Below are 18,652 nucleotides of genomic sequence, written 5' to 3' on the forward strand. Positions count from 1 at the left end.
AACTCTTTATGTGGTGCCACGATACCAGGTTGCATTAAAGGAGTTCTTTTCTCATAAAATCGTTACATTCCGCTTCATGTAACTAATTCACGACACGGTCAACATTTTCAAGTGATTACGCAATGAATCACTTTTGATGTTAATGTGTAGCTTATTTTTTTCGTAATTTGGCACTAACAGAAGATCAGTGTTAAGTGTTATTTTTTAATGCACCAAACTACAAAAGTTGCGACGCTTTTAACTGAGTGCTACGACAAAGATTCCCTTGTCTTACCGTATATAAAGAATATTATTTAAACCTGGAAGTTCAGTGTATAGCGTAGCTGGTATGTATCCTATTCAAATTTGTCATAAAACATTGAATAATAATAGACATACTAAGAATTTAATATGTTTCTTCTAGGTTATATCACATCTAACGCACATTTAAAGAAGTTCGCGACAACTCAAGGTCATAACCAGTACTACAATTTAATGGAACTAAATAGAAAGAAGCAAGAGTCAGATAATTGACCATGCCCTTCCTTTAAGGGCATATTAGTTTTCAAGGCCCATTAGTGAAAACGTGAAGCGCTCCCATTGAAGATTACATATTCCCGAACCTATTATGATTAGGTACTATAGGGTGCCTAGGTCGGAATATTTGTAACAAAAGTTATAGATAGTAAACCCCAGTGTGTGGAAGAGTATACTATAACTATTACTTCTGTTACTATTTACATACTTTATAACACTATTTGTTTGACGGTTTGCAAAAACTGTCGTGTGAAGTAGAGACATTTGCTAAATTATTTCTGTGGGGAATCATAGTGACAGATGGATTAAGGCACTACCTCAGCTGCGAGTTGTTACGTATAAGTGACCATTGTGAACCTCTCCCTTGGGAATGGTGGACACTGGAATGCTTAAATGATGTATTTGTCTTGTGCTGGTAAACTGTATCTTGCTTTTATAATACGACTTGAGTAGTATTTTGTATTGCATTTCCTCTACTACTTCATTGCAACATCAGTAATATTGTTATTCACTTAAAAGATAATAACTAGCGTATGACCTAAAAAAATTAGGCGTATATAAAATGCATGTGTGCACTACATATTAAGAATATAAGGAGAAAAATATACAGGGTGTTGGAAATGTGTGGAACAACCATTTTATTTGTTGATTGGATAAAGAAAAAGTTGAATTTCTGTATACGGGTATGGTTTTACCCATCCTTTGGTGCCTTGTGTAATTTTTTTATCACTCATATGGGACGTCCTGAGTAGGATGCAGTAAAATGTTCTTATGGAAGCCCATGGTAAATGATACCTAATTTTAAAGGCAATATTTCTGAGTAAGTATCCTCTAGTTTCATCTTATAAGGACCACTCTTCATTCTTGAAGACTTAGTACGTCTTAGGTATATTAATTAAAGTCTAAGATTATTATAGGTATTAATTTTAAACCACCATTGCATGCATCCGAAATTTGTATTATTCAGCAGTAGTATAGCCAATTAACAATATGAGTATAAAGATGTGCTCAAAGGAAGTCCTTTGATAAGTGATAAATATAGGCTTTATTATACAATGCATGTTGCCTCTTACAGAGAACACATTTGCTAGGCAAATGTTTCTTTTACTGTCGATCATATGCGTTTGAATTTACAAAAAACCTTTAGCTGTAACTTATTATTGGAAATAAATTATTTTGCATATAAATAAATATGAGAATCTTTATGTATAAAATAGAGATTCCCCAATGGCGCAGTGTAGCGGGTGCAACGGTTATCTCAAGATAACCGGATCAAGCAACGTCAAGCGTGGCTGCTGCTTGGATGGGTGACCGCTGAGAGATCCAGTCCTTTGCAAGCAGCCCGCCTACCCGACCATTGGTGGTGGTTCGGAAGTCACCTTTAAGCCGTTGGTCCACAGGTTAAGTGTTAGAGAGGGCTTCTTAGCCCTAACTTCGCCTGTTAAAATAAGACATCTTTACTTTACTTTACTTTACTTTATAAAAGCTAAGAAACCACTTACTCATCCCATAAAGTTATATCGTTACGTCCTTGATGTATTTACCTGTGCATTATATTTAATCACAAAATAAATATTTATGTATTATTAAATAGTCTAAAAAATAACTAAATGAACTTTTTAAAATCTCTTAATTAAATTCCAAGGTTAGTTAAAAATTACTATAATACATAATTATTCAAACAGCTCTTAAATGCACAAATTTCAATTCTTATTTCTTGGAATCCCAGGAATGACACAAATTTGTAGTATTAAAATCCATCCTCTCATGATTGCTTGATATTTTTAAATGAGTTGCATTCTTGTAATACTCAAGTTAACTATCTGTACAGGACGAATGCGGAGAATCAAGATATTACAGTGAGCATTAATTGTTCTAAAGTTTTATTTATTTCGTTGCTGGAGGCGATTATTATCTTTTGTTCACTCACAGACCTTTGCTTTTCTGTTTCTACGTGGTTTTACACAAATTAGTTTATACCAGATAAATAAAACCAGAATTTGTAAATAATATATAAACTTTATATAAACAAAAGATTGATAAATTTGTGCACGCGTTGAATAAAAGAAAGTCAAGGGTGGTAGAGAGAAGGTGAAAATATTAGGTCGAGAAAGTGGTACAGACATATTGAATACTAGAGACTCCTTTAATAGCGCAGCACTTGGAAGTTTTCTCTTGTCAGTAAAGGAAGAGTTCTCTGAAGCACGTCTCAAGAGTTTTCACACGGCTCTTACTTTGTTTCTCTTCGTCTCTGTACTTACTTGTAAGACGGATTTGTGCCATGTTTACACTTTTGAACTGAAATGAATCATGACTTTAGTGGAGGCTATTATTAAGTCCTCTCTTCTATTTAAAATTGATACAATATGATATACTACTATATAAATTCCAAAACATTTTTGTAAAAACATATAGCTGATTACATATATATATATATATATATATATATATATATATATATATATATATATATATATATATATTATATATATATAGTTTTTTCCCACAATTTTAAATTTGAATATCGTAGCCTAAATACACATAGCAACAGAACAAACATGAAAATATTGAAAAGCATACTGGTTTATAAATGAGTAATAATTTAATAAATTATTTTAATGGATGATTTATTCCATTAAAATCGTTCGTAAATTTAGTACCAAAACATACCACCGGTATTCCAAACCGTATTACATCTGTCGCTCACCAAATAAATTATCATGTTTAAAAATTAAGAGAATTTAGGAATATCCAGGAGGAAGTAAGGATAAGTTACTCACTGAAGAAACTGAACGATGGGTAGGAACAAATAAACAGATGATCTCATATAAGTATATCAATCACTAATATTTTAAATTAAAATGTATTTTTTGGAGATTTAAGGTGTTGTATTACTGATAATGATTACTGCATTAAGCAGACATGTATAACAACCATAGAGATCTTTCAATTTCAATTATTTATATAATTAGCTTATATTATTTGTAAAATTATTGATATCTTATATGTATCAATATATGTATCATATATTGATACATATAAATTTCCACATGCAGAAATAATGATTTGAACCAATTATGTGAGAAAGGAAATGTCACGACACTAAACACAGATATGTAGGTGTGAGTTAAACATTCTCAAAATTTCAAGGCCTAATAAGCAATTATAAATACTGTTCATACTACATGGATAAAAGTGTTGTTTGGATAAAATAGGCTATTTTATGTTATATGTTAAAGAACATTAATTAGAGGTTTTATTTATATACAAAATTGCTGAAAAGAAACCACCAGTTCTTACTAAGGAACTTACCGTCCTCAACTAAAAGAGACTGAATATTCCTCTAGTAACACACGAAAGTCAAAATTATTCAATTCACGATTTACATACATTCTGCGGCCTACAAAAAATATAACAGGTGTGTACATGTGCTTGTGGCCGTATACGTCAAGATATTTTCTTAGATATCCATGTTTTGTTATTGGGTCCGCTACCAAAGAAGATAACGATCTGTTAAAAGATCATATAGTACTTTTTTAACCTCAATAAATTATGATATTAAAATATATTGGGACCAGCAACATTCTCCCTCAGCATATTTTTTGTTTAATGTAAATCATGTTAAAGGTTAAGCACATTTGTAATCCAAGAATGGCAGAGATTGTGAAATACTCAATGTTTAGGCTAAGTTTACTAAGGAGTAATTTCTCTCGATATTTTCATGGTCTGGAATCCAACAACTAGTAACACTTTTTTGATCCTATTAAGATAGTATTTCGTATCAAATAGTGTTTCATTTATATTTCCTCACTGATAAAACCAAATATCAGGTGCCGGAATTAGTCGATATCCAGTTAATGTTCGCTGAATGAAGAAATGAATGTATAATTATGAGTACAAAGAATTCCAACACCTTTCAAACTGCCTTGAGTGTGGGGATGAAAGTGTTACCTTCTTTATCTGTACCTCAGACGAAGGCTACCACAAGGACATTTTATAAAAGGCAGTGAACTCTGCTTCTAAACTGTGGATCTGAGATCCATAGGAACCACGAGCTCCCTGCATGGCCACACCCTCCGAATATGGTGTCGGTACTAACTTCCTTAGACCAATTGTAAGTTAGTCAATCCCCCTGGTGAAGGAGAACCTAGGAGTTACCAGAGCTAATATTTATGTAACATTGTACTTATAAATTATAATAATGCTTATTAAAGTGGTTATAATAAAAGCAAAACAAAAATTATTTAACTAAAGTTTATGAAAAACGTTATTTTTTCCTCTGTTATCTAAAATGATAAAATTACAAATAAGATCCTGTTTTTATAGTATATGTTATTACTAACAGAATGAAATAATCTATTAAAAAGGCTCTTTTTACAATGTATTCTCTTTAACCGAGCGCTAATCACGGATTAGTTTCTCATTTCGCAATGGTATGCTCACATGTTTAACAATGAAGGTGGTTAAATAATGTTACGAAAATTCAATAATAATCTTTTATATAATTATAAAGTTCAATTACTATGCCATTTATATCAACATTGCCTCATATACCCGTATAACTTTAAAACACAATGACAAGTACAAAGATCGCAAATCATAAAATCGTATTAGTTCAGTCTAAAATGTTTCTTTCTACCAAATTTTACCTTAATAGTATGTTATTAGAGTAAATGGTTGAGAAAAATATTGTGAGTACTGGCTGTAGGATAATTCAAACAAATTGTTTATAGGTTCTCTAATAAATAAATTTTCAAGAATAAGTTTTTTATCTTTCTTTTTGTCTCTATGCTTTGAAAAAAGAAACTAGGTTGCTAGAGAAGCACTGGGAGGAGTGAAACACTGAGAATACGACGTCTTCTTTTTTCGTATTCTCCTCACCACCTTTATCCAAATGACTTACATATTTGTTGGTATATTATGAAATAACTTACCATTTCTTCTTTTCTATCATGTTAACAAATAAATTCATTAAATCTTACATTATAGGTTTCTTATGCTCTTACTAACTAATATTTACAGTTGTATTTATGGTGTGAGGACATAAGAAATGCAGATTATTTCTGAATTTTATTTTTTATAACAATCAATCAGGTATCACAGGAACTCGTACAATCTAAGTCTAGGCGTGGTGACGTGTGAGGAGATTCCATAATGGTGAGCTCCAGAGCACGGTGATCAAGTCCCTAAAGTCTGGGTTTCTTGGTGTGGCACACTCTTACAGTGACATTTACAGTCTTTCCGTCATACAAATGTGTCTGCAAACTCCAATACTCCTTGTTCAACAAATAAGTCAGAATTAAACTAACATTTCAGAACTGTTATGCTATGCCCATAACGAGATTGTGGCGTTAAATCGTTATGTAAATATTGTATTATCCGAGCTGTAAGGAGTATCAGTTTAACTGGACAAAAGAGAGGAAATTGGAAGAATGCAGAAGCAACGTGGCGTGATCAAAGAGACGGGAGGGGTCGTCAACCGTTCAGCTGAGAGAGGCCCACGCCAAGCACAACAGCACCGTTGTCATGGTAACGCCACGTCCCCACAGCTGACTCTGACGGGGGGTAGACGAGGTTGCTGTGGGGATGTACCCCGACGTTCTCGTGTTGGCACGCACCACTTGTGATCGCCATTTTATTCTGAACTGAGGTGGTGTGTTTGTCATCGCACGTAACCTGTACAAGATGTCACGTGGTTAGTACGTTTGTGCACGTATTGGCTCTGTATACATTTTATCGTTCTGTCAGTAATGAAAATCTTTCTCTCTTCCTTTCATTTCACTTTATCAGATTTGAAAATGTAAGATACAACACTTTCAATTTCTTAAACTTGAAAGTATTCTTATCAATAATAATGATGTATAACACGAAAAATTTAAAGGCAGTCAGAAGACTGACCAACAGAACTGACTACGTGTTATAACGAGCTGTGAGTATACATTTCCTAATTATTATATGTTTTTTTTTATATTTTAAAATAATATTTAACTCTAAATTCCTTAACAAAAATGTTTTATATTTTATATTAATTGCAAATATATTTTTGTAATAGTTTTTAAATTTCATATATTACATATATATTTCATAAATCACTGACTTTAATATAAATATCAATTATGTTAGTATCAATAAATTTTCATTATTATCCTTTATATTATTTTGTATAAATTGGTTACTATCAATTTCCGTAATAATTACTTCATTTTGATTGCCATTATACATTAAAAATTAAATTATAGGTTTATGATAAATGAAATAAAGAATAAAAATCCTGGAATAAAATTGTTAATTTCGTTTAAAATTGTGAAATTTAATTTATCTTTAAAAAAGTGATTTAATGGTTATAATTTTTCTTCAGAAAAAAAAAATTGTATTAAAATTTATTTTTTCGTAATTTTTTTTAAGTGAATATAAAATAAGGTTCTATGCTATTGAGTAAAAGTTGTAATTATAATCAACAGAAATGCTATTTTTCCAGGATTAAATGTTTCACCAGTGGAAAACATACCATATCCCGCCCAAAGAAGTCAATTTAACAAGGAGTGACAGTATCCTCTCACTAGCATGCCTTGATAACTACTGAATGGAGAGAGGGGAGAAACACAGTAACGACAAAATGGCCCGCTCCTAGCGGCTACAGAACGTACAGGCGTAATGTGTGACGAAAGTTTTTCCCCCGTGTAAAACGTACATCCATAGCCCGTCAAAAGAAGTAGTCACGTCAAAAAGGCTTATGTTATAAATACGTTACAAGGCAATCAGTTATACTTTACAAATACATGTATGGCAATAAGCGTTGAAAAAGATTTTGTTTTACATCGTCTTACCTTATAATAACGATATTCAGTTTAAAGGGCAGTGTGTAGTTTTTAGGACCATCTCTTGAGCAGAACGTATGCAGCACCTTGCCTGTGTGTTCAGGCCCTTGTTCGTAGTACTCGTGGATGCTTAAGTTCCACGCAGAACACGGCCCTGTGGACGTAAAATTTATAATATAATATAAAAGTGATTAGTTGTACAAGAATAACAATATCGGTTAGTTTGTCTAATCAGACATGTTGTTAGGCAAGTTTATTTCCTTCATTATACCAATACTCCACAATCTCGTAGTAACTACACTACTATATGTTTAAAAGTTTATTGTTACAAACTTTGTTGAACAAATCTTGAACTCTATAAATATTTGATATATAAATGTACAATTTTGTTCAATATTTTACAAATTTTCTACAATAAATGAGGCGGGTGATTAAAAAAGACCCTATAGACGTTTATTCTTTGTGTGTACATTTACATATTCTACAAATAAAGATTTTAAACATGTATATACATCTTAAGATGTCACAACTCATAGAAAGTCACTCATCGTGTTTAAATTGAAAACGTAAATGACTTGTGACAATCACAACATTATTTCAGTCCCTAGAGCCAGTTTAACTACTTTTCTATATATTTAATGATATCTAGTTTATCTAACACAGCCTCACAATGGCTAGGCCAGTGTAATCATAAAAAATTATGATATACAAAATTATATATTTTTGGCAAGAACTTTTTGAACTATTTAAAGCATATAGCTTTAAATTTGATACATTTTACATAGCGTTTATTTTTAGAGATAACATTTTAATTATATACTTATCAATAACAGTAGCGTGTGAATAAGTGCCTGTGTGCATGTAAAAAAAGAAAATGTTATTGATAATGTAATATAGGAAGATGAATTTCAACCGTTTCTTATATTATAGTGTTTAGCTGTTATTATTATTGCCAGTTTCTGTTCATGTTTTCTAACCTAGTACAGATTATCTTTTTTTAATGTCACAGAATTTATATAGATTATTTTATTGTTTAGATAATCAGATTTTGGTAGTACTTAGTGGTGGTATTATTAGTGTTATTTTATAAATAATTTTAATTCAAAACATACCTTTACCACAGTAACAAATATATACCATATTTGTTTGTACCTCAAAAAAGTACTTTTAATGTACTAAAGTTTAAAACAGTATTACTATCTATGTACTATTTAATGGTGGATTGTACAAGTAATTTTCTAGTTTTAAATTCTCAACTTTGTATTCGAAAATTGTTAACAGAATAAATAACAGGCTGAAAATTATTTTCCAACTGTGATCCAAATTTAAACATTGGTCAACTTTCATATTATTTAAACAACTTGTTGAGATGTAATAATAGTGGAGTAAGTAAACATTCTCCTACATGACGGATGTTTAAATATTTAGACCAATAAGCTGACGTCATGAGTCTAGGAGATCGTGAGCGAGAGATGGAGGGGTAGAGGGGAAGAAGGCCCACGGGCGTAACGTTGCCATAGTGATTGACGGTGCTACTCATTCTGAAAATAATGAACCCCAGCAGCGCTTAAAAAGTTTGCGTCCATTTCTCATTTCCTTTCTTTGTCATAGTTTTGTTCTTGGTAAAATGACGTTTAGAATACAGACCGCTTGATCACTCTGTACTTCTTGTTTCAGATAGCTTTGGCACCCGCAGGATATGCGCATTTGAGATTTACACTATCTTAAAAATAGGTTCCTCTAACTGAAAGCGATATTATTAATTATCGAGTGTAAACAATCGTAAATAACCAACCTGGAATTAAGTAATATATTGCGTTTTTGTAGATGTTATAAGGAAAACTGTTCATATTAACTTACTCTTCATATACACTTGGTTACTTTATTGAGAATAACTACGTAAGCAACAACTGTGATATTTTAGTAATAAGCTGTTATGAACCAAACAAAAATGACCTTATTATTGGGTCATTGGAAACGCGCGCGAATCCAATACTCGTATTTATAACAAATGTATTACATAAACATCTAGAGAGTAAAAACTTCAATTTGTACTGAAAAAGTATATAAAATTTATATATTAAAAGACTGTTATTTTTAATCATTTTGCATTAAAAAGGTAGCCACGGACACAAACATACGAAAGCACACTCACAACCACGCACGCGCGCACACGTACACCCGCTTATATCTACCCACACAATGTAAAAAAGAAAAATATGTCATGAAGTATATGATATTTTAATAAGTGAGATAATATAGTGAGTACAGTCTGCACACTCTTAAATAGCAACAAATAATAACGAACAAACTGAATAGTTTACGATATTTTTCCTACTCACACACTCAAAGCTGATAATATAATGTTTAATATATAAAAATAATGTATTGTTCATCCAAAGTTCTTACTATTTTGATGACTGTACATGTAAATAGTGAGCTGCCTCTCCACGTTAGAGTCTAGCTTCCAAGTGCAGCTCTGGTGCAGGAAGTAGTTCAGCTGTGTGGGGGCCGTCATGTTTACGGAGTTAATTACTCCTGAAAACATTAATTTTTACTTCGTTTTGTGAAAACGCAGCAACTTAACCACTTCAACAAGGCCAACACATATATATTACTTCAAACATCAAACAGTATGATACATAAAGACATCATAAATACTGAGGGTAAAAAGGAAACAAAGCCTGTAATTAAAGCATGCATTATTATTATTAAACAATAGAACATGGTTGTTTAATAGAGTACGAATTTCTATTAAAAAATAAGTCAAGAAAATGTAAAGAAAATTATTCATTGTAGTTCAGACCTCTGTATTTCATATTAGATAAGGATATGGATAGATATACATATACGTATGTATAGTTAATATAGTACTTTATATGGTAGGTATTTAGTTGTACATGTTATCCTGGTCCAATATATAAACGGGCAAATATAAAATAATTGATTTACAAAAAGAAAGAGCTCTGAGGAGTAATGTTTACATTCTCGCCTGGAAGTGGGATATCCGGGATTGAGCTCCGGCGGAACGGGTACCTTTATTATCAGTTTTCCGATTCAAAGACTAACCTACGGAAACTGCTAACATAATTAAATATTGAAATATTTCACCCATGCTCTGTAGAAGAGTCATGTATAGTCACAAAAATATTCAACCAAACAATCTTGCTCTAACATCGTTGGAAATATATGGAGATTTGAATTGTGGCATTAATTTTAGATATGATTTGAAACCGTTGATGATAGTCATGAACCGGCTGCGCACAATGTTACATTTGTAAGTGACATTTTAAAAGTATAGATGGAGTCTTACAAACGAAAGTAGAATTTACCTGAATGCTGAGTCATGATATGGTGACCACAAACGTAGTCATTATGGAATCTGTAGTCTGTCTCGTACTCGAACCCCTTGGTGGCCCAATTGTACCTCGCCACGTAGTAGACAAGACTGAGCGGTGACCAGCTCCTGACCCCCACAGGTAACCATTCCTCCTGCAACACACCACACGAGGGATAAAGTAGTATAATAATCAAACTAACATAAAATTATAATTTTTAAGCATATTGCATCCAAACGCAACAGTGAAATATTTTAAGTTAAATCATTCCTGGCACTAAAGTTTGGCGTTGTAATTTTTTAAATAGATTTTTAATATAAACTCTTTCATCTCTGAACAACACATATTTAATAGGTAGAAAACACGATAAGCGGTGAGTGATATAATAAAATGTTTTTTCATGAAACACGACACTAAAGACATTTCTAATAACTCAATATTACACCTTGGCCTGCTATATATTTCACTACTGGTCTTTATCTTACTTTTACCTTTTTGTTCTCTTTAAAAACCATTGTGTCTTCGATGAAAGCACAGTGATCCATTGAAGTTTTCTAAATACATTCCATTCATATAATAAAGCTATTACTTTTTTATTTAAATAAATATTTTTGTTTTAAAACACAAACAAGTACTTAATAAACTCAGTGCTGCTTAATACACAGATGGTTGTTGGATTGATCAGGGTAAATGGAAAAGAAAATTTAATCTTACGTTAAAAAATTTAAATAAAAAAATATACAAGTTTCTATGGTATTAAAGTATTTCACCATTACGAACCATCAATAGAGACCAGATTCAGAAAACCCACATTAGGATCCATACCATCCGTAGAGTAAATACAACTAGCTCAGATCTGTAGCTTGTGGCTGAACTGCATAGGACGGTCTTGTAAAACTACTGAGCCATCCTTCCTCAGAGTAATTAAGACATCAAAGATACTCAAAAATAACCTTGAGTATCGACCTCTTGAGTATCACTAAGTAATTGTGAACGAAGACAAAAAATCGTTTAAAAAAGATCGTAATGGAATACCAGTCAACCAATAGGGACTTACTTTAATCGTCTACGAGCAAGCAACAATAGCTAACCTGAAAGGGTCCACATATACAGCATAAGGGTTGCCCCGTGTCACTTAATATCTGCAGGTGGTCCATATGGTCTAAGGGTAGCAAGTTGGTCACACACTTACACCCACCATCCCCACACTCAGTGTGGCAGTGGGTGTCGGCGGAAAGCCGTCTTAGAGAAACGATCTGAAAAACAATATTTCTTTCATGTAGAGACATTGGTCCATTAAAGTACACAAGTAAATGATATAGCATGAATGGCTTTCACACGATCTTCATACTAACATTTTTTAAATTATTTTAATTTTTTTATTATTTTTTTAAATTTTTTAAAGTTATTAACTGGCGTATTGAAACAAGTTTGATTGTAAAATATTAAAAGACATTGAAGAACAAATAACTGCATTTTTAGTGCCTATAATCGTTTAAAATCGTTTTTTTACATTTCTATATTCAAACACACAATTCAATTAGCAATCGGGATAATATTTAATAAGATAATTATAATATGTAGGATTGCCAACTCAGTCATTAATTATTTATCTCTCATCATTCGTCATAGCCATCAATTGTTGTCATCCATTTTGTACTATTTGCTAAAAGCTAACATAATATATCTCCTGTATTTTACAATAAAAGTAACTGCAGTAATTTGTAAATTATGTTGCTACTGGTTTTAATAGTATAAGTATCATCGTAAAATAAGTTAGTCGTTTTTTTATTGCCAAAACTGTTATTTTGGTATTTTCATACTGTTCTTTTTGATTACTTACATTAAGAGATATGCTCTGGTTAACCGAAGGCACCAGTCTCTGGATACACTCGAGGTTGCCATCTACGGTCCAGTAGATCTCCGTCTCTCCGGGGTTTGTCAGCTTGCCCCGGGAGTGGCTGGTGTGACTGCGATACTCCACGTCACACAGGGAGCTAGGGGTTGGCGTACCATGCAGCAGCTCTGGAACATATGTTATAGTTAACCGAAGGCACCAGTCTCTGGATACACTCGAGGTTGCCATCTACGGTCCAGTAGATCTCCGTCTCTCCGGGGTTTGTCAGCTTGCCCCGGGAGTGGCTGGTGTGACTGCGATACTCCACGTCACACAGGGAGCTAGGGGTTGGTGTACCATGCAGCAGCTCTGGAACATATGTTATAGTTAACCGAAGGCACCAGTCTCTGGATACACTCGAGGTTGCCATCTACCGTCCAGTAGATCTCCGTCTCTCCGGGGTTTGTCAGCTTGCCCCGGGAGTGGCTGGTGTGACTGCGATACTCCACGTCACACAGGGAGCTAGGGGTTGGTGTACCATGCAGCAGCTCTGGAACATATGTTATAGTTAACCGAAGGCACCAGTCTCTGGATACACTCGAGGTTGCCATCTACGGTCCAGTAGATCTCCGTCTCTCCGGGGTTTGTCAGCTTGCCCCGGGAGTGGCTGGTGTGACTGCGATACTCCACGTCACACAGGGAGAACTAGGGGTTGGCGTACCATGCAGCAGCTCTGGAACATATGTTATAGTTAACCGAAGGCACCAGTCTCTGGATACACTCGAGGTTGCCATCTACGTCCAGTAGATCTCCGTCTCTCCGGGGTTTGTCAGCTTGCCCCGGGAGTGGCTGGTGTGACTGCGATACTCCACGTCACACAGGGAGCTAGGGGTTGGTGTACCATGCAGCAGCTCTGGAACATATGTTATAGTTAACCGAAGGCACCAGTCTCTGGATACACTCGAGGTTGCCATCTACGGTCCAGTAGATCTCCGTCTCTCCGGGGTTTGTCAGCTTGCCCCGGGAGTGGCTGGTGTGACTGCGATACTCCACGTCACACAGGGAAGCTAGGGGTTGGCGTACCATGCAGCAGCTCTGGAACATATGTTATAGTTAACCGAAGGCACCAGTCTCTGGATACACTCAAGATTGCCATCTACCGTCCAGTAGATCTCCGTCTCTCCGGGGTTTGTCAGCTTGCCCCGGGAGTGGCTGGTGTGACTGCGATACTCCACGTCACACAGGGAGCTAGGGGTTGGTGTACCATGCAGCAGCTCTGGAACATATGTTATAGTTAACCGAAGGCACCAGTCTCTGGATACACTCGAGGTTGCCATCTACCGTCCAGTAGATCTCCGTCTCTCCGGGGTTTGTCAGCTTGCCCCGGGAGTGGCTGGTGTGACTGCGATACTCCACGTCACACAGGGAGCTAGGGGTTGGTGTACCATGCAGCAGCTCTGGAACATATGTTGTAGTTAACCGAAGGCACCAGTCTCTGGATACACTCGAGGTTGCCTTCTACGGTCCAGTAGATCTCCGTCTCTCCGGGGTTTGTCAGCTTGCCCCGGGAGTGGCTGGTGTGACTGCGATACTCCACGTCACACAGGGAGCTAGGGGTTGGCGTACCATGCAGCAGCTCTGGAACATATGTTAACCGAAGGCACCAGTCTCTGGATACACTCGATGCCATCTATATAGTAGGGGTACCATGCAGCACCGAAGGCACCAGTCTCTGGATACACTCGAGGTTGCCATCTACGGTCCAGTAGATCTCCGTCTCTCCGGGGTTTGTCAGCTTGCCCCGGGAGTGGCTGGTGTGACTGCGATACTCCACGTCACACAGGGAGCTAGGGGTTGGCGTACCATGCAGCAGCTCTGGAACAGACTCCTAGTTAGCTGATGGCACCAGTGTCTGTTTTACTTAATAGGCATTGCGTTGTGTGACGTCGTATGACAATCTTTAATATTATAACTCAAATTACTAAATCACATATGTTACTATACCATATTATAAATTCCCATACTCAGTTTATTAACAAATGTATTTATTCTGCAATTGTATTGTTTCGTCGTGGTAAGTAATTGTTCTCGAATAGCTAACAACAAATCTAAAATTAATTATCTTGTACTGTACTAAACGTTTTGATAAGAGATAAATTTTCTATAATAATTCAATAGTTTAAATAATAATTGCAATTAGTAGGCTACTGTCATTTTACTTGCAAATACTTTACATATTATTGTGAGTATAAAACTATCCTTTTACTTGTTAATTTAAGTTAAAAACAGTATCTAAAGATGTAAATAATTTAGATTTACATAATAAAACTAAATTTTACATAGAAAAAAGTGTAAGTGATATAATTATTTATTCGGTTTCAGTTGTGTTTGTATTTTTAGTAAATTTGTTTTTTTATATCATCTATTTTATGTCTATCTACATAATTTTTAAAATATTACCGTAATACGTTTCAAACTTACCATCATGGAAAAGGAAGGCCCCTTGAAAGTACTCCATGTTTTCCATAGATACAGATGGTACAGATCGTCTGAAGTTTAGTTGGAGAATATTGCCTGTAGAAATGTAGTTTTCTCTATCTTGAAACCTATAAATAGTAAATTTGTTATATTTTAATCTTGTTATTAGATTTTGAATAATATTTTACCCTCATTTACATTTTTTCTAGAAAAAAATAATCAATCTTTACTAATAATAAAAATATGCTCATTAAAAATTATTATTATTCAGTTTAAACTATAAATTATGTGTATATTTATTTTATTAATATGATTTGTTTCGGGAGTTTCTTAGAATAAAAAAATCCATAACGAGATAGGGATATCAATAAACACATCAAACATTACGACATAATACAACTGTTTCGTTTTTGAAACCTATAAATAGGAACTTTGTTATACTTTAATCTTTTTATAAGATATTTAATCATATTCTACTCTTATTTACATTTTTTCTGAAAAAATGTAATCAATTATTATAAATAACATAAATACGCTCATTAAATATTAATATTATCCAGTGCATATTATGAATTATGTATTTTTGCATTCTATTAATTTGACGTTCTTCAATGCTTCTTTAAATGAAAGAATACATAAGGAAATAGCAATAACAATAAACACGTCAAACATTAAGACATAATACAACCTTTTTGTACATCAACTTTTTATTTATTTATACGAAAATATAGTTCTTTCTCTCTCAGACACACATAGAAGCTTTATACCAAATTTTATAATCAATCCTAATAATAGATTTGGATTATAAAAAAGCAATGTAGAAAAAGGTGTAAATTAAATTAATTTTAGAGTAGTTAATAAACATGTACAACATTAGGTAGTAAAAGGACATCAATTCACTATTCCCTGTACATGATAATTAATCTTACAATATTTGGGAAAGTTTTGGATGTAGCATCTAAATTTCATATTTAAAGATTATGTATTCATATAAAGGCTATTATTCATCATGCAAATGTAATTCCTGTATTTATGTGTGAGTATAAGGTAAAACATATTATTTATTCAATCTAACAACGGAATATAAGAGAGAAAAGAACTGGAAACAATGCAATATATCACAGAATGTAATGAAAGTCCTGAATTTCAAAGAAGAAAAGACAGGCGATGAAAAACCCAACAAACAAAAAAGAGGTCCCATCTCTCTTGAACTTTTGTGAGCCCGCGAACAAATTAGTTTCCAGACGTATCACCTGCCGGTATTGTCTCTTGTCCGCTTCGCTATCGGGCTGCAGATGCGCTTGATGAGGCTGCCTTGCGCATTCTTGCTGTAGCCGTCATACAGTTCTACGAACGATCTGCAGGAGGTCGGCCTGTAAAACGTATAAACCTTTGTTTACACATTGTGCAGGAAAAGATTATGTAAATATAACTACAATCACTTTACTTTCCTGTATGATGAAACTAATCACATTACGAAAAATGACTTGAACATTAAATATATACTAGGCTTGTATTCCAAAACCTTCGTTTGATAGTACATAGATTTGCTTTATGTTATATTATATGTACAATACAATTTTACACTCTGTTTGAGAATATAAATATTTATTAATCACTGTTTTTTTTTTCTACGATGAAATATAAATTATTGCTTTCAAATATACTAAAGCGTATTTATTGTATGTATATTATCAGTGAATATAAGGCATTGTTTTTTCCTTCTTGTGTTTATTAGGTAGACTTTATATAAATCTGCCTATTAAGAAATATAACGTAACTACTTGAATGATAACTACCGCAATTTAAAAATTAGCCAGAAAAAATGTATCGAATTTTGATCAATTGTGCTCCTGATGAGACAATGTGAATATCTCTTCACCTAGATTACTCCATATTTTTACATTATTGAATATAGGTGTCTCTGATGTAAAAACGATGTAAAGACTTAGTTTTGAGCTTCTTCATTACTGACTTGTTTTGTCTTTTTACGATAGCCGGACTCCTTATTCCAGGAGCCAAATCTGTGACAGGGTCAGATTACAAAAGCTGTACTAAGAGGAACGTAAACTGGAGCTAAACTCAACATTCACATTTACTTAATAGTTCCCACCCTAGTAATGTTATGCGTATACCGTATAAATTAGATATTTATGAAAAATTAACATAATTATTGAAAGATTCCAAATAATTATTGCAATTATTTGCAGATTCCTATATTTAAGACAACAGGTTTTTAAAAGCAGTATTTGTATACCGATCAAATACCCCAAACTAGATTCCTAGTAACACTGTTGTTCGATGGCCATAAAATAAAATTGTATTTCTCAAGAAAATTTAGGATATATGTATCTGACGTCAAAGATATATATATAATATAAGGTAAATATAGTATATTTTACAATGTTCAGATAAAACTGTCAGAAATGAAACTACGTTTAACTCGATGTACACGATCTCACCTGAATGTTGACGTAAACGAGTAGATCTTACGCTAGAGATGATGTATTCCTTTAGTTATATATCGATTCAAGTGATTGGCTTCTATTTCCAATTACCTATTGTAAACTACTGGTAAAGTGAAATTGTGACGTACCTGCTATATTTGCCATTCAATTTCAATACAAAAAAGATTACTTTGTTGACGACATTGTTAAATTTCCAATGCCCTTTGCCCTTTAAAACTTTGCACCAAAGAGTTCTTGACTTATAATGCTTTTTATACGTATCATAAGAGGAAGAGGGGTACGGGCAAAACATATACAGTAGGTTGCAGTAATAGAAAGAGAGAAATACTTTCTGGACATGTTTTAAGGTCGTGCAATAAATAATAGAAAGTTAATAATGTTACGAGAATGTGGTGGAATGTTCCGGGCAGGCGGGCCGCCCCTCGATACAAAGGGGTAATATATGAATAGCGTTGTTGGAGGGGTAGCGGCCGTTCACGCCCCTCCTTATCGTTGTGACCCTTCTCCACCCGTTTAGTGTGTCCTGGATGCGCCAGTGGCCTTATAAGGAGCTTGAGCAACGCAGCGACCAGAGTTTAGCTCCAGACGTGAACATGTAAATTGTCAGAACTAGTGATAATACCCGTGGCAGCTGAATTTGAGTGAACAACCATGGATCGTGTCGGTGGTAAATAGACTCGTATGTAATAAATCAGTTAATTTAGTTAATAGTGGATTGTGAAATTGATTACAGTTAGTGATTTTTATAAACAAGTAGTTTGTTTAAAGCCAGCCTAGTTTTTAAGCAGGCATTATATTAATATTTATTTGTAAAATTAATAAATATTTAGTGCTTAGTGTTTCATTCAAGCAAATCCGTAACAATAACTTAGTGAGGAAAAATGTATTCCTCTTCACAGTATGTGTGCTCGAAGTGGAAGTTAGTACTATAAACTATTTTGTTATTACTATGAAGAAATTTACAGTTTTGTTAGGTACTACTGGACAGTATCCTTGAAATTTGTAGTCAGTATTATATATTGCAATATATAAATATTCAAATAATTATATATATATTTATATTATTAAATGTATAATGTATATAATTTATGTTAGCGTTTATTATATTTATTGCGTAAATTTGAAATCTATCATGAACCATTAGATAAATTCTTTTCAAACTACTGCAATGGTAATAAGGTACCGACTAAGTTATCA

The 18,652-nt window shown here is 33.7% G+C and overlaps 2 protein-coding genes across 2 annotated transcripts in view; both read right to left on the reverse strand.

Moving 5' to 3' along the window:
* Positions 1-5,571: 5,571 nt before the first annotated feature.
* Positions 5,572-12,890, reverse strand: LOC124355476. Its single transcript, XM_046806626.1, has 6 exons — positions 12,516-12,890; positions 11,764-11,928; positions 10,667-10,826; positions 9,744-9,872; positions 7,344-7,488; positions 5,572-6,192 (listed from the first exon to the last, which is right to left on the reverse strand). The coding sequence occupies exons 1-6, from the start codon at positions 12,756-12,758 to the stop codon at positions 6,000-6,002; spliced, it is 1,035 nt and encodes a 344-aa protein (XP_046662582.1). The 5' UTR covers positions 12,759-12,890; the 3' UTR covers positions 5,572-5,999.
* A 786-nt stretch (positions 12,891-13,676) lies between these two features.
* The window catches only part of LOC124355477 (dorsal-ventral patterning tolloid-like protein 1), a 40,265-nt gene continuing 35,289 nt past the window's right edge, over positions 13,677-18,652 (reverse strand). Inside the window, exons 11-13 of the mRNA XM_046806627.1 lie at positions 16,241-16,360; positions 14,991-15,115; positions 13,677-13,966 (exon numbers count right to left, since the gene is read on the reverse strand). Coding sequence (XP_046662583.1) covers positions 13,758-13,966; positions 14,991-15,115; positions 16,241-16,360 — 454 coding nt within the window. The 3' untranslated portion in view covers positions 13,677-13,757. The remainder of the gene's footprint in view (positions 13,967-14,990; positions 15,116-16,240; positions 16,361-18,652) is intronic.

Source organism: Homalodisca vitripennis, chromosome 2 (assembly GCF_021130785.1).
Source record: "Homalodisca vitripennis isolate AUS2020 chromosome 2, UT_GWSS_2.1, whole genome shotgun sequence".
Classification (NCBI taxonomy): Eukaryota; Metazoa; Arthropoda; class Insecta; order Hemiptera; family Cicadellidae; genus Homalodisca; species Homalodisca vitripennis.

Excerpts from the sequence above, each read along its gene's own strand:
- LOC124355476 (XM_046806626.1), bottom strand. The coding sequence starts at position 12,758 with ATGGCAACCTCGAGTGTATCCAGAGACTGGTGCCTTCGGTTAACTATA. Across the intron at positions 9,873-10,666 it reads TATCATGACTCAGCATTCAG|GAGTAATTAACTCCGTAAAC; the intron begins GTAAATTCTACT and ends TAATGTTTTCAG. Across the intron at positions 7,489-9,743 it reads CATGTACAGTCATCAAAATA|GGCCGTGTTCTGCGTGGAAC; the intron begins GTAAGAACTTTG and ends TTACGTCCACAG.